This window comes from Mandrillus leucophaeus, unplaced genomic scaffold (genome assembly GCF_000951045.1).
Source record: "Mandrillus leucophaeus isolate KB7577 unplaced genomic scaffold, Mleu.le_1.0 Scaffold132, whole genome shotgun sequence".
Lineage (NCBI taxonomy): Eukaryota > Metazoa > Chordata > Mammalia > Primates > Cercopithecidae > Mandrillus > Mandrillus leucophaeus.
The window spans coordinates 585,163-609,956 of NW_012101277.1; the positions used below are offsets into that span (position 1 = coordinate 585,163).

Below are 24,794 nucleotides of genomic sequence, written 5' to 3' on the forward strand. Positions count from 1 at the left end.
TCACCACAAGAGGTTTATAGCATTTTCAAATGTTAGTACTTGTCAAACAGGCTGATTTCACTTTTGAGAACATAGCTCTCCTAGACAAGGTGGACTCATGCCTGATAAGAATGGGACAAAAACTACATTGCTATGGCTGCTCACATCTAGTAAGAGGGATAACCAAACAGAGCTAGACCAAAAGAAAAAGAGAATTCTAATAGGGAATATTCTGCAAAATGTGTTGTCAGACATAAGGCATATTAAAAATGGAAAACTGAGGTTCCTTATCTTTCATAATGAATTACTAAATAGAAAAATAATTTTGCTTCGTTTAGCAATCTGGAAGAAGATTAGCTGTAAACTGAATGGTCTAGTTCTACTTTTGGTGAGCACTAAGATCACAAGAATAATTAATAATTATTTTCATCAAAATACTAGTTTACTTATGTAACACATGATAACCAAGAAAGTCATTAATATCTCTAAAGTTAAAGGTGGTATATTGTTAAGTAAGAGATCACAAATTCATTAAAAATGAGTTAAATTCATTTTTTAAACTCATGTGAGATCTACTTTATTTTTGGAAAAACAGCATTATAAAAGCCTCAAAAAAACACCATTGAGGCTGGGCGCAATGGTTCATGCCTGTAATCCCATCACTTTGGGAGGTTGAAGTGGCTGGATCACTAGAGGTCTGGAGTTCAAGACCAGCCTGGCCAACATGGTGGAACCCCATCTCTGCCAAAAATACAAAAATTGGCCAGGTGTGGTGCCACACACCTGTAGTCCCAGCTACTTGGGAGGTTTAGGTGGGAGAACTGCTTGAACCTGAGAGGCAGAGGTTGCGGTGAGCTGAGATCGCACCACTGCACACCAGCCTGGGCAACAGTGAGGACCCTGTCTCAAAATAAAAACAAAAAAACACCATTGAAAAACAGCTGTGTCATGGACTGAAGACTTAATATTGTTAAAATGTCCTCACTACCCAAAGCAATCTGCTGAGGAGAAGTGGTGTCTGCTGTTCTCTTACCCCTCTTTGGTGTCTGACTGCCACCACCTGTGAAGGGGCCCTTCCCCTTCTGCAGTACCCAGACCAGGGTGATGTAGTAGTGTTCAGGGAGTTGGTGAAGGTCATAACAGTGAATTATAACACACCTGGGCAGCTGGGTGAGGGTACCAGGAAATTTGTATTTCTCAGATCAAAAAAAAAAAAAACAAAACCCTTGGATGGGGCATAGTGGCTCACGCCTGTAATCCCAGCACTTTGGGAAGCCGAGGTGGGTGGATCACGAGGTCAGGAATTCGAGACCAGCCTGGCCAACATGGTGAAACCCTGTCTCTACTAAAAATACAAAAATTAGCTGGGTGTGGTGGCCGTCGCCTGTAATCCCAGCTACTCGGGAGGTTGAGGCAGGAGATTCACTTGAACCCGGGAGGCGGAGGCTGCAGTGAGCTGAGATCGTGCTACTGCACTCTAGCCTGGGCGACAGAGCAAGACTACAGCAAGACCCCATCTCAAACAAACAAACAAACAAAAAACCCTTGGATGCAGATCATGATGTTTGAGAACACAATACCATCACCCTTTCTACAATTCTATTTATATTATGAAGAGCAGGTCCTGATGGATATAGAGATCAAGATGAATAAGGAGATCATGGAACACATCAAAAAAATCATGGGCAAGAATGAGGACACAAGAAAGGAGAGCAGGAGAAAAAGCAGCTCTCTCACCCATCTCGTTTTGGCCTTCAAAGTAGTTCTTATGGGAATCTACCCATGAAGTGAAAGGGCAGGCGTCCTACCCAGGCCTAGTGGCATTACCCAAGGAGAAGACAGGGAAGTACAAAGCAACACTGAAAGCCAGTGCCTAGCAGTAAGATCCAAGGCCACTACGGGCTAGGGTAATTGGTAAGGGGTTACCTTGGTCACAGAAAAGCCCCTGGTTCTGGATAGGTGCGATGGCTCATGCCTGTAATCCCAGCACTTTGGGAGGCCGAGGCCGGCGGATCACTTGAGGTCAGGAGTTCAAGACCAGCTTAGCCAACATGGTGACCCCCCGTCTCTACTAAAAATATAAAAATTAGGCGTGGTGGTGGGCGCCTGTAATCCTAACTACTTGGGAGGCTGAGGCCGGAGAATTGCTTGAACCTGGGAGGCAGAAGTTACAGTGAGCAGAGATAATGCCATTGCACTCCAGTCTCAGCGACAGAGCAAGACTGTCTCAAAAAAGAGAAAGAAAAAGAAGATGACTCTGGAAATGTCTTTGCAATAAAAGGGCCCTCCTCCCCACCTTTACACGTTATGTAAAATGACACAGGGGAAAGAGTATATAAAACTGAGCTGCTAAATGAATATCGCTATTCCATCAGGTCAACAAAATGCTTCTTAATGGCCAGGCAAGGTGGCTCACACCTGTTATCCCGAGACTTTAGAAGGCCAAGGTGGGAAGATCACTGAGGTCAGGAGTTCGAGACCAGCCTGGTCTCTACTAAAAAAAGCAAAAACAAAAATAAGGCCGGCATGGTGGTGCCTGCCTGTAATCCCAGCTACTCAGGAAGTTGAGCCACGAGAATCACTTGAACCTGGGAAGCGGAGGTTGCATGCAATGAGCCAAGATCATGCCACTGCACTCCAGCCTGGGCACTAAAGCAAGACTCCATCTCAAAAAAATAAAAATAAATTTAAAAAATTTTAAAAAGCTTCTTAATCATTCCAAAAACAAAAAACAAAGCAACGTATAGATTCAAGGCAATCCGTATAAAAGTTCCAAGAGCATATTTTATAGAAATAGAAAAAACAAAACTAGAATTTACATAAAATCACAAAAGGCCCTGAATAGTCAAAACAATCCAGAGAAAGAGCAAAGCTGGATGTACTACACTTCCAGATTTCACAATATATTTTAATATTACAATATGAAAACAGTATGGTAACAGCAAAAGACAGACATATATCCTAGCTACTTGGGAGGCAGAGGCAGACGCAGAAGGATTCTTTGAGTCCAGGAGTTTGTCGTTGCTGTGAGCTATGATGGTGCCACCACATTTGAGTCTGGACAACAGAGTGAGACCCTGTCTCTTTTAAGACAGACATACAAACCAATGGAACAAAATAGAATTTGAAAATCAACCCTGCATATAGTCAACTGATCTTCAACAAGGGTACTAAGAATACACAATGGGGAAACAATAATCTCTTCAACAAATGGCGCTGGTAAAGCTGGATATCTATGTGCAAAAGAAAACGAGACCCTTATCTAACACCATACACAAAATTCAACTCAAAATGTATTAAAGTCTTTATATAAAGTCTCCAAACTGCAAAACTAGAAGAAAACATAGAAGAGCTTCAAGATTCTGGTCTTGGAAATAATTTCATTGATATCATGAAAAGCTACATTAGTGGGGCAACATCAAACTAAGAAGCTTCTGCACCATAAAGTAAGCAATCAACACAGCAGAAAGGCAACCTCTGGAATAGCTCAAGAAAGGGAGAAAATATTTGCAAACCATTTATCTGATAAGGGGTTAATTTCTAAAATATAAAAAACTCCTCTAATTCAATAGCAAAAAACTTAATAACTTGATTAGAAAATGGGCTAAAGACTTGAATAGACTTCTCCAAATACAAATGGCTAACAGGTATATGAAAAGATGTTCAAACATCACTAATCATCAGGGAAATGCAAATCAAAACCACAATATCACCTCAGACCTATTAGAATGGCTATTATAAAAAAACAAAACACAACAAGCATTGGTGAGGATGTGGAAAAATTGGAACCCTGCTATACAACTGACGGAAATGCAAAATGGTATACAGCCTCTATAGAAAATAGTAAGAGGTTTCTTCACAAAATTAAAAGTAGAACTACCATATAATCCAGCAATCCCACTTCTGGGTATTTATCTACAAGAATTGGAATCAGAATCTCAAAGACATATTTGCACTCCCATGTTAACTGTAGTACTTAAAATAGCCAAGATGTGAAAATAATCCTAAATGAATCTATCAGTGGATTAATGCATAAAGAAAATGTGATATATGCATACAATGGCATGTTATTCAGCCTTAAAAAATTGGGAAATCCTGACATATGTAACAACATGGATGAACCTAGAACACATTGTGTGAAACAGCCAGTCACAAAAAGAGACATAACTGTATGATTCCACTTATATTCGGTATCTAAAGTAGTGAAATTCACAGAATCAGAGAGTAGAATGGTGGTTGCCAGGAGATGGGGGCTGTGGGAAATGGGAATTGCTAATCAACGGGCATAAAGTCTTAAGTTATACAAGATGAATATGTTCTAGAGATCCACCTATATTTTACAGGTACATCACTGTCCCTATAATTAACAATACTGTGTTGTGCACGTAAAAATTGTTAAGATGGTATATTTCTCATGTAAGTGTTCTTACAATAAAAACACTATTGATGAAGAAACAAATTTTGCAATCTACATAAGAGATTGTAATTCTAGTTTTAATCAAAAGTTTGATACTTCATTAACTCCATGTACTACTGGACAAGAAATCTGGAAAATTATATGCCAAGAAACAATATTATACAAATGACTTCTTAAAAGTATAAGGTCACTTTCCAGACACTTTTCTCAAAATACAGTTTCAGATTTACAGATTAAGCCTTGATAAACTTGGTGTACACATAATGAACTACCTGGCACAAAGCTTCAGAACTCTGCTGTGGTCCCCTTCAGCAGTCTGGAAAAGCCTACTGGCTCCTTTAGAATGTTTTTTTTTTTAAAATGCATAAAACATAATACATGGGATTACGACAGAAGCCAATTATACTGAACAATGGTTATCAAACTAAAGTATGGTAGAACAGTAAGGACTTATTAACTTGTTAGATAACAAGGTGTAGTGACATTACTTAGTAACTCAATTTCAAAATGGTGATAAGCATAAACAGTATTTTCAGATACTGGCAACAACTTATGTAATATGAAAATATTTGTGATTTCTGCTGGCGACAATGTCACAGGCAATACTGCTACTACTGTGATTGCTCGCCTACACAATGGTAAGAAACAGCTCTTACCTGAATTATTTCTGGAGCTACTTGCAAGGAGGGCAGGTATTCTTGTTGAAGATACTGAACACATTCTGGGCCCTGAAGATTAAAAGATACTTACAACTGTTTTCTTGCTTGACATTAATAAGCTTAAAAAGAATTGGAACAATACATGTACACTTTAAAGGCAACATAATATTGTGCTTAAGAACACAGACTCCAGAGCCAAACTGCCTTGGTTTGAAGCCTGGCTCTGGCAACTTTTTCTTTTTTTTTTTTTATTATACTTTAAGTTCTGGGGTACATGTGCAGAACGTGCAGTTTTGTTACATAGGCATACATGTGCCCTGGTGGTTTGCTGCACTTGGACAAGTTACTTAACCTCTCTGAGCCTTGGTTTCTCCATCTGAAAAATAAGGTTCTTGGCCAGGTGCAGTGGCTCACGCCTGTAATCCCAGCACTTTGGGAGGACGACGTGGGTGGATCACTTGAGGTCAGGAGTTCCAGACCAGTGTGGCCAACATGGTGAAACCCTGTTTCTACCAAAGATAGAAAAAAATTAGCCGGGCATCATGGCACATGCCTGTAATCCCAGCTACTCAGGAGGCTGAGACAGGAGAATCACTTAAACTCGGCAGGCACAGGCTGCAGTGAGCTGAGATTACGCCACTGCACTCCAGCCTGGGCGACCGAGCGACACTGTCTCAAAAAAAAAAATCAATGTATCTCTCCTTGATGGACTCTTCATTGCACTAACACCTGGAATTCCTGTTTAATATTAGTGCTCCTGAATCAAAGGATTTATGTTTCCTCCTTCACCTTAGATCTAGGTCACAGTTTAATGACCCATCACAGGAAACCTGTCTTTAACTGAGAGGCAGTAACCCTGCACTGTTTCCCAGATCCCTCCTACTTTCCTTCTCATCTTTTTCTTACGTCTACCCTGTCTGTGTACCATTGCTTCCTATGCAATGTTCATCACTTTGTAACCTCACTGTTACCACTTTTTAAAAGTGTAGTTTTGCTTGTTTTGAATCAGGGAAAGTAAACTTATACCTCAAGTCAGTCAAAAGAATGAGAAAATAGAACAATGAAGCAAAACATTTTTTTCTTTTTGATTTTGAAGCAAAACACTTTAAATATAATATTGTTTGACTCAATTCTGTATGTTTAAATTAACACTTCTATCGATAAAACAAATACTTCTGAACTAGAAATACCATCCTTACTGTTTCCTTTCATCCCTCATCCACATCCACTTTGACTGTCTAGCATCCAAACAATGCCATCCAATCTCCTCTCTTGAGACTGTCTTCCCTTGTCTTTCATAATGCTCCTACCTCTGGTTCTGCTTTTTCATTTTGTTTTGTTTTTGTTTTTTGAGACAGTCTCACTCTGTTGCCCAGGCTAGAGTGCAGTGCCATGATCTCAGCTCACTGCAGCCTCAGCTCCTGGGTTCAAGCAATTCTTGTGCTTCAGCCTGCCAATGGGATTACAGGCGTGCACCACCACACCTGGCTATCTGGTTCTACTTTTTTGTTGACTCTTGCTTGAGCCAAAGTTCTTTCTGTTCTGGTCTTAGAAAGTCTCAGTCATTCCTATGGCTTTACTTTGACTGACTTACACTGAGGACTCCAAAATCAGTATTTAATTCTAACTGCTTCAGACCCAATGTTCTGAACACTTTCCCTCCTAAATTACAAACCAACTGCCTACTGACTTCCCAATTTTACACATGTTAACACAAGGCTTTTGTCTATCTAGTCTCATCTTATTTTTTAGCTATCACTTCTGCCTCCATACTTTAGCTAAACAGAGTTAAGTCTATAACTTCCCACCAAATCCACCATGTGACATCTAATCTCTCTTTGTACACCTACTTAACTTTGCCCAGAATGCCAGCCCCCTATTAGTTCCATCAATCTACATTTAAGGGCCATCAAAAATATCACCTCTTTCCTATAGTTTGCTTAGATTGCCCCCTCAGGAAAATTTGCCTGTTCAGCTTTAGTTCCACAATATTTTATATATCTCCACTAAAGTACTACTTAAACCACTAGAGTTTTTTATGTGTTGGTCTCCCTTGATTCTGAGGGAGAATATCAGGAGATGCTTTATTTATCTTTATACAGTTCCCCTGCTGTCCCTAAACACACAGCTACCCCACCCACTTGCACACCTACTTGCAGGTAGCAAGTATAGAGGAAATGCGGCTGAACTGAAAACACTTCAAGTCTCTATCAGAATCAAAAAATCAAGTTCAAATGAGTGCACAGCTGAATGGAGACCACTGAGCAAAAGCTCACATTCTTTTTAGGGAGTGAGGGCAACTACTGCTTTTTAGCTGGCTGTAGCTATGTGGCAATACCAGTTCTGTGCTGGCATTCTATGGCTTTGAGAGAGGCTGGAGGAAGGAATTTTTGGTTAAAAAAATATATTGAGATTTTTAAATGTTGGCAACCAATTCCAGCTATTTACAAATACCCAGAATCAGCAGGGCATGGTGTAATAGCAGCACTTTGGGAAGCCAAGGCAGGAGGAATGTTTGAGTCCAGGAGTTCAAGACCAGCCTAGGCACAATGGTGAGACCTGGTCTCTACAAAAACCGCAAAAATTAGCCAGGTGTGGTGGTGTGCACCTGTACTCCCAGCTATTCAGGAGGCTGAGGTAGGAACAGTACTTGAGCCTGGGAGGCTGGGTCTGCAGTGAGCTGAGATCATGCCACTGTACTCTAGCCTGGGTAACACAGGGAGAACCTATCACAAAAAATAAAGTAAAATATATATTAAAGAAATAAGCAAGGCTGGGCACAGTGGCTCACGCCTGTAATCTCAGCACTTTGGGATGCCATGGTGGGCAGATCAACTTGAGATCAGGAGTTCAATACCAGCCTGGCCAACATGGTGAAACCCCATCTCTACAAAAAATATAAAAATTAGCTGGGTGTGGTGGCATGCACTTGTGTGGTCCCAGCTACTCTGGAGACTGAGATGGGAGGATCGGTTGAGCCTCCAGGAGGTGGAGGTTGCAGTGACCCCAGATTGCACATTGCATTCCAACCTGAGTGACAGGAGAGCCTGTCTCAAAAAATAAATAAATAAAAAATAGGCCGGGCGCAGTGGCTCACGCCTGTAATCCCAGCACTTTGGGAAGCCAAGGCAGGCGGATCCCTTGAGGTCAGGAGTTCGAGACCACTCTGGCCGACATGGTGAAACCCTGTTTTTACTAACAATATACAAATTAGCCGGGCATGGTGGCGGGTGCCTGTAATCCCAGCTACTCGGGAGGCTGAGGCAGGAGAATTGCTTGAATCTGAGAGGCAGAGGTCGCAGTGAGCCAAGATCATGCCACTGCACTCCAGCTTGCACTCAGTTTCCAAAAAACAAATACAAACAAAAATAAAGTAAAAAATCTGGTAGTGAGGAAGCCTACAAGATCGTGAAAACTGAATCTTGAAATTCTGGCTAAGATTTTTCACATCCTTAGTCAAACCAAAACATGTTACCCAAGACATGAAGGACAATAAATGGATACTGCTACTTTCATTCATCCTCTTTCCCCACATCCAAAAAAGTGAAAACGAAAGTTAAATTTTACACAAGATACATCTTTCAAGAACAAGATAATAACACCACACGAGATGAAAATGAAGGGGCATGGACTACAAGGCTTACCCGTTTGAGATGAATTGTTTTCAGTGTCACTGCACACTCAGATAAAGCCTGTGAAAAACAAGTTTAAGAATTTCTATATACTCAATTCTTGTTTTAGTGATCCAGCTCTTCTCTTTACTATCCTGGCCACTGCCAGGGAAATTCAAATAAATATTTCCAGAGAAATATTTAACTCCAGAGAAGGGATAGAGGAAGGAAAGGTAACAGGCAGGTGGACTTAGTGGGTTGAAGTAAAAAAAGGAAAAAAAACAAAAAAATACAAACTGTTGTTTTAACGTAGTACATTACAATTATGAAATCTAGCTTTTACCAGGTTGTGGGAAAGTGAGAAAGTGGAAATTGACGTTAAATATTGTGAAGATGAGATTTGGGGAAACTATCATACAAGAAGGATCAAGTTGCCATTTCATGCTCTTAATGATTAGGGAAAACCACTAGGTGCAAGTTTTAGAATTAAAATAGTAGTAGGAAACTAATACTAAAACTTGAAAGAATGTTTGTGTCATATGTCCTTTCATGGTCCTAGAAAAAGTCAGGTGTTAAAGTTGAAGGAGCAGAATTTGTAAAATTCAGCAGTAGCATTGGGATTCGAAAAGAATTCATAAAAACTCCAGAAGGTATCATAAATCTAAAAAAAATGAACCCTGATCTGAAATCACTAAATTAAAAAAAAAATTCAATGAAACATAATATAATCAACCTGGCATTAAAGAAGAAATTGGGAATATATGAGAGCTACACAAGGTAAACAAAGATTCCTAGGTGCTTACCAATACTGTTTGTGCATCTGCCAGGTCAAAGGTTTGTTTTAAAGGTGCTAGGAAACATGCGGGGACAATGTGCTTATAAACAAAATCAGCAAATCCCACTGGTCCATCTTTACCTCCTGTCAAGAGAATTCAAATTTTCATCTTATATATAAAAGTAAGTCAATTAATTCATCACCAGGGAAAACCAACTCCCAGTTTCTCTCTCTGTTAGGGCTACGTTCCATTTCATCTCTAAGAGTTTTATGAAAGAGTTTGGGAAACGAAGGTTAAGAAATAAAATCATCTTACCCCAGAGTTCTACCAACTTTGAGAGGATGATAAAACATGTTTTCTGTGCAATTGGATCTGGATATTCAACTGCTCCTTGAATAACAGTAACCAACACTCTTTCCACATTCTCTGCACCTGAGGAGAAAAACTTTAGTTTAAGTAATTTCCAAAATTAACTAGGAAAGCAACCTGAAGTTCTCTTTTCATATACTAATGTATATGAAAAATCATTTACAGGTGGAATGGGAAAAATGAAGGGGGGAAAAAAGCATTTACAGAGTTGCCAAAATCCCTTGATTTTTATTAACTGGGCACCTAAAGTTTAAACATTAAACACTGAAAAATCAGCTGGGCGTGGTGGCTCCTGTCTATAATTCCAGCATTTTGCGAGGCTGAGGAAGATTGCTGGAGCCCAGGAGTTTGACACCAGCCTGGGCAACATGGTGAGATCCCATCTCTACAAAAAATAAGCCCAGCATTATGGCAAGTGCCAATGGTCCTGGCTACACAGGAGGTACAAATGGGAGGATAGCCCAGGAGGTAGAAATGGGAGGATAGCCCAGGAGGAGGTTGCAATGAGTCGTGATCATACCACTGCACTCCAGCCTGGGCAATAGAGTGAGACCCTATCTCACATATAAAATTAAATTAAATTAAAAAAAAAAAAAACACCAAAAAACAGTTTGCCCTTGGTATCTTGTTCCCTGAATTTCCTATACAGAATTCTCCACACAAATCTATACAGCTCCATTTATTTTATATTTCAAAATGGCAAATTTGCCATAAAGACTCAATTGTCAGGTCAATTCTGTAAGTAGTCATGTTATTTATATTGCTAAAGAACCAAATTTAAAAATATTGCATAAAGAAAAAGGGAACAGTATACAAATTAATTTTAGGTGCTTTACATAAAAGTGATCGATTCCCACCCTGAAAACAATAAACTGTCTTCCCATGGGACAACAAACTTCAAAATTTCTGTATTTACTTCAGTTTGCTCTTGGTCATACAGGTGTACAACAGTGACACAGACTTAAGCAGACTAATTGGACATGGCATGCGTCCCCACCTTGATTTGCTATAACTTCGCTCATCCCACTGCCTGTGACTGTTTGCAGGAAAGCAAAGTAACTCCTCCGCAACATCTGCTTCTCTAAAGCAGCAGACTAGTCATTTTCTTCCGCTGGCCGGAGCAGCACTTCAAAAATTGCATGAAGCAGGGGCATGAACATCTGTTGTAAAAATGGGGATACCTGTATCTGAAGATAAACAATCATTACTTCAGCAATTAGTAACAATACTAATATACAACTTAAAAAAACTATTTTACATAAAGCCTTTCTTTTCTATTTAGAATGCATATGTACATAATTCAGTTAGCAAATATCAATTTTAAGATAAAATCTATATAACATAAACATTACTAGGCCAGACGCAGTGGCTCACAGCTGTAATCGCAGCACTTTGAGAGGCTAAGGCGTGTGAATCACCTAAGGTCAGGAGTTCGAGGCCAGTCTGCCCAACGTGGTGAAACCCCATCTGTACTAAAAATACAAAAATTAGCTGGGTGTAGTGGCGAGCGCCTGTAATCCCAGTCCCAGCTACTCAGGAGGCTGATATAGGGTTATTGCTTGAACCTGAGAGGTGGAGGTTGCAGTGAGTCAACTGCACTCCAGCCTAGGTAACAGAGCAAGACTCCATTTCAAGGTGGGGGAGAAAAACCTTAAAAAATATTACTAAAAGACCCAAGATCATTCAATTTAAAGCCTTTCCTACAGATTCAGATTTAGGTTAAAATTATAGACATATTTCACAATAAAATATTGCCATGGAATATTTTCAAAATTAAATTCTCAAAAAATGAATTGTTTTGCTAAACTATAAATCAGTTTATATGATTCAACTCTTAGGGTTTTTTTTTTTTTGGAACAAAGGTAAAAAACATCGTTTAATAATGTCCTCAGTGCTTGCTTACAAATGAACTCTTGAGTTTTATGAACTCTTGGGCAAATCCATTAACTTCTCCATGCCTCAGTTTCCTCAACTATAACATATAATCCCTATCTTCTAGGGTAGGTATGAAAATCAAGTAAGTAAATGTACAAAAAGTGCTTAGAACAGATTTTGAACATAGAAAGTACTATGTAAGTGGCCAGGTGTGGTGGCTTATGCCTGTAATCCTAGCACTTATGGAGGCCGAGGCAGGAGGATCACTTGAGGTCAGGAGTTCGAGATTAGCCTGGCCAACATGGGGAAACGCTGTCTCTACTAAAAGTACAAAATATTAGCCTGGTGTGGTGCATACACCTATAGTTCCAGCTACTCAGGAGGCTGAGGCACAAGAATCGCTTGAACCTGGGAGGTAGAGGTTGCAGTGAGTCGTGACTGCGCCACTGCACTCCAGCCTATGTGGCAGAGCGAGATTATCTCCATACAAAGAAAAAAGAAAAAAAGAAGTACTATGTAAGTATTAACCACTTTTATTAGCCAGTTTAAATGTCCTACAGAAAACTGACTTTAATACATTGAATTACTTTTAACCCTTGCTTGGGTACCCAAATTATGGTGCTTCTTATTTCTTTAGACATTTAGTACTCAGTGTACTGTTTTTATATGCTCTTCTAAAACAGCCAACTAGTTGTTTTCTTTTGCTACACAAAGCATACAGGGTCTGTTTATATTCAAACATCTATTAAGCATGACCTATGTATCAGGCAGTGTGCCAAACACCACAGATGATAAAAATACATATGATCCATGATGCTCTCAAGTAATTCATTTAAAAAAAAAAAAAAAAGAAAGAAACCCAAGGGCAAATCCAAAACATGTCTGAAGATAAGTACATCTGATCTTCAAGAGATTTTCAGAGCTCTGAAGGTTTGCGGTACCTTGAATTTGGCCGTAATCTGATTGATAAGAGGAATGAACTCCTGGAGATCTTTTGCTTCACAATCTTTGAGCATATGTTCTGAAGCAGATGGGATGAACGGAAGGACTTCTTCCTCCAGGCAAATAATCATTCGATGAAGGAAAGTACGGACTCCACTTCTGAGAATATCCTTTTGTAAGGGACAACTGAGGGCTGGCAAGAATGTCTGTAAACAGTCCAGATAAACTTCGGAACAGCCACATTGTTTCACAGTCTGCTTGTTGCTGAAAGCTTTACTGGTTCGACTATATAAGCAAAAATCAGGCAATCAGATGTAACTTTATTCTTTGAAAGCGTTATGGAGTATTCAAAAGCAACGCACAACAAATTACAAAATTAACAAAACTAAATAACCAGACCTTTATTTTCCACATCACAATTACTTCCATCTTTAGCTAATATGGCTATTTGTAAACTACTGCTTCCAATTATCTTTCCAGAACAAAAGAGCTCAAATTAATTTAAATGAATGACATGGAGTTAATATAATCCTTCTAATGTGAGTCTACCTAAATGTTTTATTAAAATCCTATTGACTGGGCTGGCTATTGTGGCTCATGCTTCTAATCCCAGCACTTTGGGAGGCTGAGGCAGGCAAATCACTTGAGGCCAGGAGTTCAAGACCAGTCTGGACAACATGGTGAAAACCCGTCTTTACTAAAAATAGAAAAATTAGCTGGGTGTGGTGGCACATGCCTGTAATCCCAGCTACTTGGAAGCTGAGGCACAAGAATCACTTGAGCCTGGGAGGCGGAGGTTGCAGTGAACTGAGATCACAACACTGCACTCTAGCCTGAGTGACAAAGCGAGACTGTCTCCCACAAAAAAAAAAGAAAAAAGAAAAAGAAAGAGAAAAATCCTATTGACAAAGTAGACAGAAAAGAGAAAACAAATCCACTCGTTATGACTAGGCTGTACTAGGTAATCTGCAAACTACTCATTTAAATTTAGAAAACTATCTTCAAAATTATTTATACAACTTTCTAATATCTAGCTCTTGTTCTTAAGTATATTATAGAATAATTTAACTTCTAATTAGCACTCTTTACAACTTTCATGCCACTGTTTATTGTTTGTCAACAAAAAGTATGGGTAGAGGGGGAAAAAATAGCTGCTTGGATGGTCTTCAGGACACAAAACAACTAAAGAGAAACCTCAGGTTCTTCTCTTCAAGTAACCAAAACTAACCAAAGACATCCCATCCCAATATATCTTCAGTATATTAACTCTTTAGCTGATCCCCTTAAACACACAACCCATTTATACCAAAGAAGTCAGAGGGGTTAAAGATTTACAGCTGTCAAGGCAAAAATGCAAATGGTATGTAATCTATCCCCTTCTTCAACTGAATCTAACCGACTGGATTTGGAGGACAAAGATTTAGACAATTCTCTGGACTATCCAACTGTGGAAACACAAATGTGTGTGCCCACCAAACAAGTGGTTCTGTCTGTGTAGATACATGCACTTCACAGTTTTAACTGTGATCACACTTACCTTGCAAATCCAACAGCATGGTTGAGACAGTCTGCTAGAGAGGCTTGCCTTTCTTCATCTTGTGCCAGCATCAACTTTTCTAACAGAATTTTAAACTTCTCCATTAGTGGAGTCAACAGATTCCTCATTAAGGCTTGTTTCCTTTCTGCCGGGTATTCACTATTAACAATCAACACTCCAGCTGTCTCATAAATAAAAAGTTGATCATCGCTGCTCAGTAAGGACTGGTGGCCATTCTCCTAGAATGAAATTTAGTCTTACTAGAAGTTTTTATTTTTTGAGTTCCTCTCATTTAATGAGAAAACGTGCATTAGGAACAGGAAATGTAATCTATCACACCAACTCATGTATCAAATACTTATAAAGACAAATTTTCTCCCAGGACCATAGAATGAAAAGAAAACTAAATTGGAGGTCAACAGATCATGGTTCTAATTCCAGCCCTGACAAGACTCTACAAATGATCATGATTTATTAAAGTTAGCTTTCTAACTTGTTTTCTTTTGTAAAGATCTTATTTATAAAATTGTTATGAGGCTAGGCTGCATGTGGTGGCTCATGCCTGTAATCCTAGCACTTTGAGAGGCCGAGGCAGGCGGATCACTTGAGGTCAGGAGTTCATGACCAGCCTGGCCAACATGGTGAAACCCTGTCCCTACTAAAAATACAAAAAATTAGCTGGGTGTGGTGGCACACCTGTAGTCCCAGCTACTTGGGAGGCTGAGGCAGGAGAATTGCTTGAACCTGAGATGGAGGTTGTAATGAGCCAAGACCATGCCACTGCACTCCAGCCTGGGCGACAGAGCCAAGACTCTGTCTCAAAAAAAAAAAAAAAAAAAAAAAGTACTAGAGGGCTACCTACACTTCTTTTAAATAATTAAGTAATAAATACATAGTAAAGCATTATTCCAGAAAAGATTAGTTGGTCCAAGTAGACTAGGTGGGGAAGACCTGCCCTCAGTGTTGGCGGGCACCATCCAATTGACCAGGGGCACTGAGAGAACAAATACATAAGGCGAATTGGTCTCTCTCTGAAAGCTGGACAGACTTTTCTTCTGCTGCCTTGAACATCAGAGATTTGACTCCGCAAAAGTGCATTACACACAGCATTAACTGTGTGTGTAAACACTGTGCATGTACACAAGAAAGGTCCTTTCTGTATATCTGCATCTGTGAAACATAAAATTTCTTGTGATCTCAGTTCTTTGGGTGACTGCATATGTTGTAGTGACCCATTGCCATTTTTTATCAATTTCCTCAAGACTTAGGTTGTCTGTCATGGTTATTTCAGATAAGCGCAGTTATAAAACTGAGTGGCACACAATTACTAACCATAGTGATATGCACTTACACATTTTGCTTTCTGATCTATTTCTTTATGAATACAGTTTGTCTGCTCCTGTTTTACCCATGTAACTGTCATTTTTATAACTGAGTGCTTATACTTGCAAAAGCATATGTTATTATTGCCTATTGTGTAAAGTGGACTATGAAGTGCTGTCATGTTTTTACATGTTTCTCAAGTACATTCCCTTTTAAAAATGTAAAGCAATGTCTTTCAAATAATTTTTTAAAATTACTTTTTCCAGGAGTATATTTTTAAGATTTTGATCTTTCGGAATTGTGGTTTTTAGGATTTCAGGATTTTAATGCTTGGGATTATGGCCCAATCCCAACGCCAAAATATTCCGATTGACAAGCACTTAATTTTTTTTTTACCCTAAGCCTGAAATGACAGGGAAAACCTTTGATCTAGCAGTAGCAGCTGCTAAGAATGGCTAATACAATCATAGGACTAAACAGAATAATTTAGAAGTTGAATTTTTTTTCTCAATTTTTATTTTCTTTTCGTTTTTAAAATTTTTAATATACTTTTCATTTTAACTTAACAGCAAGCTCATCTTTAATTTTTTCTTCTTCATAAAATGCTTCAACATTTTAACAATATATCTACCCCATGCTGCCAAATTGATCTGTCAACTCTTGATTCCTATTACTATATTTTATTTACTATGTCAACAGAATTTTGGTAAATAGAACTAATCTTTGCACATACACCTCCCTCCACCACCCGTTTTTTTTAAATGCCCACAAAGGTAAACCTAATGGCATGTGTGGCTTAAATGATTTTTGGGTAAAATATCTTAAAAGAGACAGATACTTACAGGTGGAGAAAGCTCTAATAAATCTTGTATTCTATTCAAAATATCCTCAATGAAAGGATTCATTTGCTTACTGAAAAACAGCAAAAAGGAAAATCACAATTAATAACAGTGCTCAAAACAGTGGTAAAATACCAAATTCCCCCTTTAAGACAGAACTAAAAAAAAGTTCAGTTGTAGGCTAGTCACTTCTGATTAAGATTAGCTATGGTTAATTTTTAAAAATTACCTTTATCTGCTCTGTAGTGATAAGGATTGTCAAAATGACTTACAATCTTATAAGCCTAATAAGGAATAGTTTTCATTCCCCGAAAATGGTACTAGTAAAGAATAATACAGGCCAGGTGCAGTGGCTGATTTCTGTAATCCCAACACTTTGGGAGGCTGAGGTGGGAAGACTGAGCTGAAGAATTTGAGACCAGCCTGGGCAATGCGGTGAGACCGATTCTACAAAAAATACAAAAATTAGCTGGCCACTGTCACACGCCTGTAGTCCCAGGTGCTCCGGGGGCTGAGGTGGGAAGATCACCTGAGCCTGAGGAGGTTGAGGTTGCAGTGAACTGGGATCAAGCCACTACACTCCAGCTTAGGCGATAGCGTGAGACCCTGTCTCAAAAAAATAACAACAACAAATAATAAAAACTTTTAGTATTGAACTAAGTACTTGCCTGATGAACAGGAAAGGAAGTGGCAACATAAAATGGGGGCTGGGTACAGTGGCTCATGCCTGTAATCCCAGCACTTTGGGAGACTGAAGAGGGTGGATCATCTCAGGTCAGGAGTTCAAGACCAGCCTGACCAACATGGTGAAGCCCCATCTCTACTAAAAATGCAAAAAATTAGACAGGTGTGGTGATGGGCACCTGTAATCCTGGCTACTCGGTAGGCTGAGGTGGAAAATCGCTTCAACCCAGGAGGCAGAGGTTGCAGTGAGTCAAGATCGCACCATTGTACTCCAGCCTAGGCAACAAGAGTGAAATTCTGTCTCAAAAAAAAAAAAAAAAAAAAGTCGGGGGGGACATCTACCTGACAAAACATGACTTGACTTGAACAGGAAGAACCAAATCTACCATAGGCACTTGGAAAATAATTTATATGTCTACTTTTTTTTCATTTCCATCTTCATTTTATTTTTTTGAGAGAGTTTCACTCTTGTCATCCAGGCTGGAGTGCAATGGTACGATCTCTGCTCACTGCAAACTCTGCCTACTGGGTTCAAGCGATTCTCCTGCCTCAGCCTCCCATTAGCTGGGACTACAGGCACCCACCACCACGCCTGGCTAATTTTCTGTATTTTTAGTAGAGACCGGGTTTCATCATGTTGGCCAGGCTAGTCTCGGACTCCTGATCTCAGGTGATCCACCTGCCTCAGCCTCCCAAAGTGCTGGGATTACAGGAGTGGGCCACTGCGCCAGCCCTCCATCTTCATTTTAAATTCAGGGGGTTTGTTACACGGGTATATCATGGGATGCTGAGATTTGTGCTTCTATTGATCCAATCCCATCACCCAGATATTGAACACAGTGCCCAATAGGAAGTTTTTCAGCACTTGCCCCACTCCCTCCCTCATTTTGGAGTCCCAAATGTCTTTTGCTCCCAGCTTTATGTCTGTGTGTACCCAAAATTTAGCTCCCACTTATAAGTGAGAACATGTGGCATTTTTTTGTTTCTGCATTAATTTGCTTAAAGACCTCCAGTTGCATCCATGTTGCTGCAAAGGACATGATTTTGTTCCGTGTTATGGCTGTTTAGTATTTCATGGTGTATGTGTACTGCATTTTTTCTTTCTTTTTTTTTGAGACTGAGTCTCACTCTATCACCCACGCTGGAGTGCAATTGCGCGATCTTGGCTCATTGCAACCTCCACCTCCCAGGTTCAAGCGATTCTCCTGCCTCAGCCTCCTGAGTAGCTGGGATTACAGGCACCCACCACCACGCCTGGCTAATTTTTTGTATCTTTAGTAGAGATGGGGTTTCACCATGTTGGCCAGGCTGGTCTTGAACTCCTGACCTCGTGATCGGCCTCCCAGTGTTGGGATTATAGGCGTGAGCCACCACACCTGGTCTACGTTTTCTTTATCTTATCCACCACTGATGGGCACCTAGGTTGATTCCATGTCTTTACTATTGTTTTACATCAATTCAGTAATTTAAAAAACAACATATTAGCTGCAATTTTATACTTACTTAAGAGATTTGACAAATCTAGAAAACAGGTAAGCCGTCCTGCTCCGAACTTTTGCACTGGAATGCCGCAGACCTCTATGATCTAAGAAAGCCATCTAAAGAAGGAGACACTTTTACTATTTCTGCACTTTTTCAGGGGTTTTGTTGCTATTGTCATGCTATATTTTTGTTCACACCAAATTTTACATCTTAGCTCCTAAAACGCAGGAACCAGGAATACACAAGTAATTCTAAACTACACACAAACAGTCCTCTGAGAACTTGTTTTAGTTGATTGGCTAATTGGGCACAAACTATCCATTTAGAAGAAATGGAGGAGGGGTTACTTTCAGAGTGTGCCAAGCATTTCTGAGAGGTTCTGATTCTGAGAAAAGTTATAGACAGAAAAATACAATGCTATCAAGTCATTAGCTGAAATCCATGTAAAGTAACAAAAAATCCAGAGTACTTACTAGTACACATGGAATGTGCTGAGGTTCAACTGTGAAAAACTTTTCATATCTAACAACAGTTTCGAAGAACTCCAACGTCACAGATGTATGCTGATAGGAACTGACTCCTGATGTTACCAACTAGAGCAGGAAAAAGTTAAGAAACCTCTTCTTATTTATTGGAACATCAAAATGCCCCAGTATTAACATATACTAAGTTCTAACAAGGAACTCCCATTAGCTTATACTGAAAACAGAAATTTATGGTCAAAATTATCTTCAGTATACTTACAGTTCGCATCATATCCTGCAAAGCACTAGCTTTTGAAACATCACCTGAGAAGTGAGCACCATGAGATACTGGAAGAGCTTCTGCCAACATATACAGCAATCTTATTGCTACTTCAACTTCCATAAACCGTGTAGTCTGCCAGTTCCTACCAAGGTATAATATGTCAGTGAGATTTAAAGATAAATTTTTCATACAGTGAATTATGCACAGGGTAAGACACCAACAAAAGTCTTTTTAATTATTAAAAAGTCATAGCAATTGTTAACTTTCCCAGGCAATATAATATATATCACAAAGGTAGAAAGGATCAAGAGAAATCAAGAAGACACTTCATTGTTTCCAGAGATACACATAAGATCTCAATAAGTAACATGGATTAGTAAGTCATATGAATCATTTCTTTTGACCCATATCAAAAAGCAAAAGAAAGAAGTAGGCTTGTTACAAAAGTAATGACAAACTTACTGCAATGTAGAACTAAAAACTCTGCGAACAGAGGCCAGCAGTAACTCTGGTGAAACTTGAGCAAGCCTGTCCAACAGTAACTTCAGTTGTTTTCTATATTCTACAAACATGGCTTCATCTTCACCCTATGATACAGGTTAAAATCCTCATTTAAAAAACTTAGGGTTGATGGGTGCAGCAAACTCCATGGTAAATGTATACCAATGTAACAAACCTGCACATTCTGCACATGTACCCCAAAACTTAAAGTATAATAATAAAAATAAATAAAAAACTTTTTTAAAAGACCTTAAAATTCATGTAAATATCCAGTTCTGTATTTTTCTGCATTTACACATTTCGTACTTTTATTTTTTGTCACTATTTATATAGAAAAACTTACTATGCTTAATAACTTCTCCCCTCTAGCTCACAAATAAGTATTTCTGCACACAGCCATAGGCCTCAAAAGCCTAGAGCCAGAAATAGTCTAAGAAGGTTAAAGACAATAGTCTAGCACTAGAATGGGCTTTGAAATCTTGCACCTTATTTATTCTTGTAAGTCAATATCCACTGTAAAAAGTGGTAATACTGTGGTATAACTGGAGATATTAAATGTTAGGAGGCTGGCACATCCCAAGTGCACAGTGTGTTGGTCATCACCACCATTATCCTTTTACAACTCTTAAGTTTTTCAATGCCTGAAGTGGGGGAATAAAACACCTTAGAACAAAGCTTGGCAGCGAATACCATGACTGAATACCTAGAAAGCACCAATGGCCCTTGTCTGATGGGAAGCTGACCCACTCACAATCTTGAAAAAGACTTTTAACTAGAACAAGTCTAGAGCGCCTCATTTCCACTCTACCAATACAGTCTTGTGACTGGAGTTCCTCATTCTTACAAAATATAAAATGAAATATGATCACCAATAATATTATCAATATTTTACTATGTTCAGTGCTACAGAGTATTTGTAAAAGGGCTGTTAATGGGACAGGTGTAGTGGCTCACACCTCTAATCCCAACACTTTGGGAGGCTGAGGTAGGCAGATTACTTGAGGCCAGGAGTTTGAGGCCAACTTGGCCAACATGGCGAAACTCCATCTCTACTAAAAATACAAGAATTAGCCGGGCATGGTCGCACGTGCCTGTAATCCCAGCTACTCAGGTGGCTGAGGCACAACAATCACTTGAACCCAGGAGGCAGAGGTTGCAGTGAGCCGAGATGGCACCACTGCACTCCAGCCTGGGTGACAGAGTGAGACTCTGTCTCAAAGAAAAAAAAGGGGGGGGTTGTTAATGGATAAAATATCAAAAATGAAGGGTTAAGAGGCTACTATTAATTTCACCCAAGGTTGGTGTCAATAAAAACAGACTAATTTTTCAAGAACTTCAAGTTTTAAAGGGCCCCGAAACAATAAAAACTTGAAATACTAATTTGATATAAGTAAATAATAAAATTAAAACTCCTTTCTCCTCAACAAAAAAAATTCCTTACCTCATTTTCAAAGTTGTATTCTTCATCGTAAGTCAATTTTTTCATAACGGCCAACATGATTGCCTAAGAATAAAATTGAGAATAAAAGAGTTTTTGTCAGTCTCCTTCTAATTTGATATAATTTGAAATTAAGCTACATTTCAAGGCAAATTACAGACTAAGAATCTATCATTGGTTTAAAAGAAGCATAAAGTCAATTACCTCTACATTAGCTTTTTGCTGATCCGAGAGCACTGTAAGCTGTTAAAAAGTAAGCAATAACTTATTAGGTTTTCTAAAGTTGTACCTGCATATCAGAACATTTTTCTAACCAATTAAGACCTTTCTTTTTTTTTTTTTTTTTGAGACAAGGTCTTGCTCTGTTGCCCAGGCTGGAGTGCAGTGGCACAGTCATGACTTACTGCAACCTCCAACTCCCTGGCTCAAGAGATCCTCCCACCTCACCCTCCCACAGAAGGGTGAGACCACAGGCGCGTGCCACCATGCTTGGCTGGTTTTCTTTTTATTATTTATAGAGATGGAGTCTCTCTATGTTGTCCAGGCTGGTCTCAAACTCCTGGCCTCAAACAATCCTCCCACCTCAGCCTTACCAAGTGCTGGGATTACAGGTGACAGCCATTATGCCCGGCCTCTAATCAATTAAGATCTTTGAAAACATGCACACAACTTTTTTGGAGGGCAGTTTAGCAGCAGCTGCCTATATTTAAAATGTACCTAACCTAACTTAAGATCAAGTAATGCCACTTCTAGTAAGTAACTTGACATGTAGACAAAGACACCTACAACATATTCTGCAAAAAAGGTTTTTAAACAAAGCCAAACAAGCCTACAAAACCATTAGGAGTTGTACAATGGGATTACCAGTAGTGATCATACCTTTCCACACTGCTGCATAAAATTTCTTAAAGTATACATAAAGATACATGTTATGTTTACTACAACAAAACAGAAACTAAACTCATTTGGGAAGGTATTTTAAGCTTGACTTGATTCAATTAATTCAATGTAAATATATAGAAATGGCTCTTTCCATTTCTCCATCTATAATATGGAGACTAACACCACCTACAAGTTCTTTCTGGAAGTGGGGGACACTTAAATCATAAAAAATTGTTGCCGGGCTTGGTGGTTCACACCTGTAATCACAGCACTTTGGGAGGGAGGCTGAGGTGGGCGATCACCTGAGGTAGGGAGTTTGAGACCAGCCTGACCAACATGGAGAAACCCTGTCTCTACCAAAAGTACAAAATTAGCTAGGCGTGGTGGTGCATGCCTATAATCCCAGGTACTCGGGAGTTGAGGAAGGAAAATCGCTTGAACCTGGGAGGTGGAGGTTGTGGTGAGCTGAGATCACGCCATTGCACTCCAGCCTGGGCAATAACAGCAAAACTCTGTCTCAAAAATAAATAAATAAATGAATAGTTTATGAGAAATGAATGATGTACATGTAAATTAAAATAACAAACCATGCTTATTAAAATTTCAACAGTATTCACAAAGACAGGTTCAAAATAAAAAAATAACCTAAACTTATAACTACCTCTGAAGCTGGTTAGTCTACTGAATTTAGAACCCGAAACTATTTCCTGGCCAATTCTTTTTTTTTTTTTTAAGATGGAAATACATTAGTATTTAACAGTAAATATCTTTTAAGTAGTAGAATTATGGGTATTTTCTCATTTTTAATTTTTCCATATTTTCCACTTCTCCATGGCTCCTTTGTATTATTATGTACTGAGCAAAAAGAATAAAACAAAAACTTACCTGTTTCAAAATATGAAGATAATCATAACAAAATCCAATAATATTAGAAGAAATATCGTCATCCTCATGAATTAGTAGCTGCAACATCAGTGCCACTTTTGTTTCAATAGCTTGTAGTGCCTCTTGAGCATTCTTAATATCCCCATTCTTAATTAATTTACTCCAACTAACTATTAATGACTGTCCCATTCCATTTACCAGCTTAGAAAATCTGGCCAGGAAGTCAACATCTTCTTCCTATAAGCAATGAAGACACATTTCTGTTTAAAACTGCGTGCCCAAGCTAAGAGGAAAAACTGAACTTTAGTATGAATCAAGTGCTAATTACAGGATTCAATTTTAAAGTGACATTATATATTTAACAATTCCAGGCTGGGCATCGTGGCTTATGCCTGTAATCCCAGTACTCTGGAAGGCCAAGGTGGGTGGATCACCTGAGGTCAAGAGTTCGAGACAAGCCTGGCCAACATGGTGAAACCCCGTCTCTACCAAAAAAGTAAAAAATTGGCCGGGTGTAGTGGCGTGTGCCTGTAATCCCAGCTACTCGGGAGGGTGAGACAGGAGAATCACTTGAACCCGGGAGATGGAGGTTGCAGTAAGCCGAGACTGCCACTGCACTCCAGCCTGGGCAACACAGCGAGACTCCATCTCAAACAACAAAACAAAACAAAAAAATCTCAATTCCACTATGAACAAGTTGTGTGAGCATCTCCTGAGTTTGTGAGAAATTTGCAATTCCAGGCTTTCAAGTTTAAGAACTGGTATAACCTATTTTCTAAGGAGAATGCCACTGAGAACATTTTGGCTAGATGCAGTGGTTTATATTATAATCTCAAGGAGAGTTTATAACATTTAGAAGAAAAAAAAAGCTAACATTATATTTGACTTAGTACCTATCCCAGTTTGTCCTAACAACTTTATCTACAGGTTTTTATATAAATTTACCAACCTGGTCAATGCTGAAAAACCCAGCAGACTGTAATACTTGACACAAAGATTCTACTAGTTTCATTTTATCAACAGGGTCCATTCCTTTATTTACAACTTCAAATAAACAGTCACATGCTTCTTCCCGTAGAACTTCTATTGACATATGACCTAGCAGCATATTTATAAACCTGGAATGGGAAAATAAAATTGTTGTAACATTTTCAAAGTCATGAGTTTTAGATACTGTATTTTACAAGTTTATGCTATAAAAATAATAGGCATACTTACCTATCATTGGCTATAAGGGATAAGTCTATCCAAGAGACATAAGCCCCAACTACTTCAAGGCACTGACATGTCACTTCAGAATTAGTATACTGATAATTTTGTAATATTTGGTACCATGATTCCACCAGATTTGGAATGCACTGTTCCCTCATGGTATCTTTTATGAGAGTATTCCTACGAGCCTCCTAAAATACAAAACGCCAAATGCACACATTACCTTACAAAATGTTTGATAGCTAAATATACTTGCACAGAGTAAACTTGCAGGCTTGTTAACACATTCTCTACCAGTATTTCCTATTTACAAGCTCTAAGCTCATATCCTGTGATTCTTTGTATTTCCTCTTTCTGTTCTACTCCTCGGTGTCAATTTCTTAGTAAATACAAACTATAAATAAGCATTGCTTAGAAATCTTAAGCATGTTTTAAGGTATTTCTCAATACAGTAACAAAGTACTTATACTATGTGATGAAGAATACAGAAGCAACAACATTGACAACTCCTAAACAATGCTTCTTCCTTGCTCAGGGACTATATAGCAGTATTAAATAGAGACTACCTTTCTCAACAGATTCATAAAAGAAAATCAACTTGTGTATGTCGCTATGGTATTTGCCTAGTTAAAAAAA

At 38.9% G+C, this 24,794-nt stretch overlaps 1 protein-coding gene across 1 annotated transcript in view; it reads right to left on the reverse strand.

Annotated features, from left to right (window-relative positions):
* Nucleotides 1–24,794, reverse strand: part of XPOT (exportin, tRNA) — a 46,354-nt gene that overhangs the window by 4,872 nt on the left and 16,688 nt on the right. Inside the window, 17 exon segments of the mRNA XM_011972911.1 lie at nt 5,053–5,124; nt 8,700–8,747; nt 9,470–9,585; nt 9,758–9,874; nt 10,809–10,998; nt 12,628–12,913; nt 14,166–14,404; nt 16,331–16,400; nt 18,515–18,609; nt 18,967–19,086; nt 19,238–19,382; nt 19,703–19,827; nt 21,183–21,245; nt 21,384–21,422; nt 22,947–23,183; nt 23,896–24,064; nt 24,165–24,349. Of these exon segments, the coding sequence (XP_011828301.1) occupies nt 5,053–5,124; nt 8,700–8,747; nt 9,470–9,585; nt 9,758–9,874; nt 10,809–10,998; nt 12,628–12,913; nt 14,166–14,404; nt 16,331–16,400; nt 18,515–18,609; nt 18,967–19,086; nt 19,238–19,382; nt 19,703–19,827; nt 21,183–21,245; nt 21,384–21,422; nt 22,947–23,183; nt 23,896–24,064; nt 24,165–24,349 (2,316 nt within the window).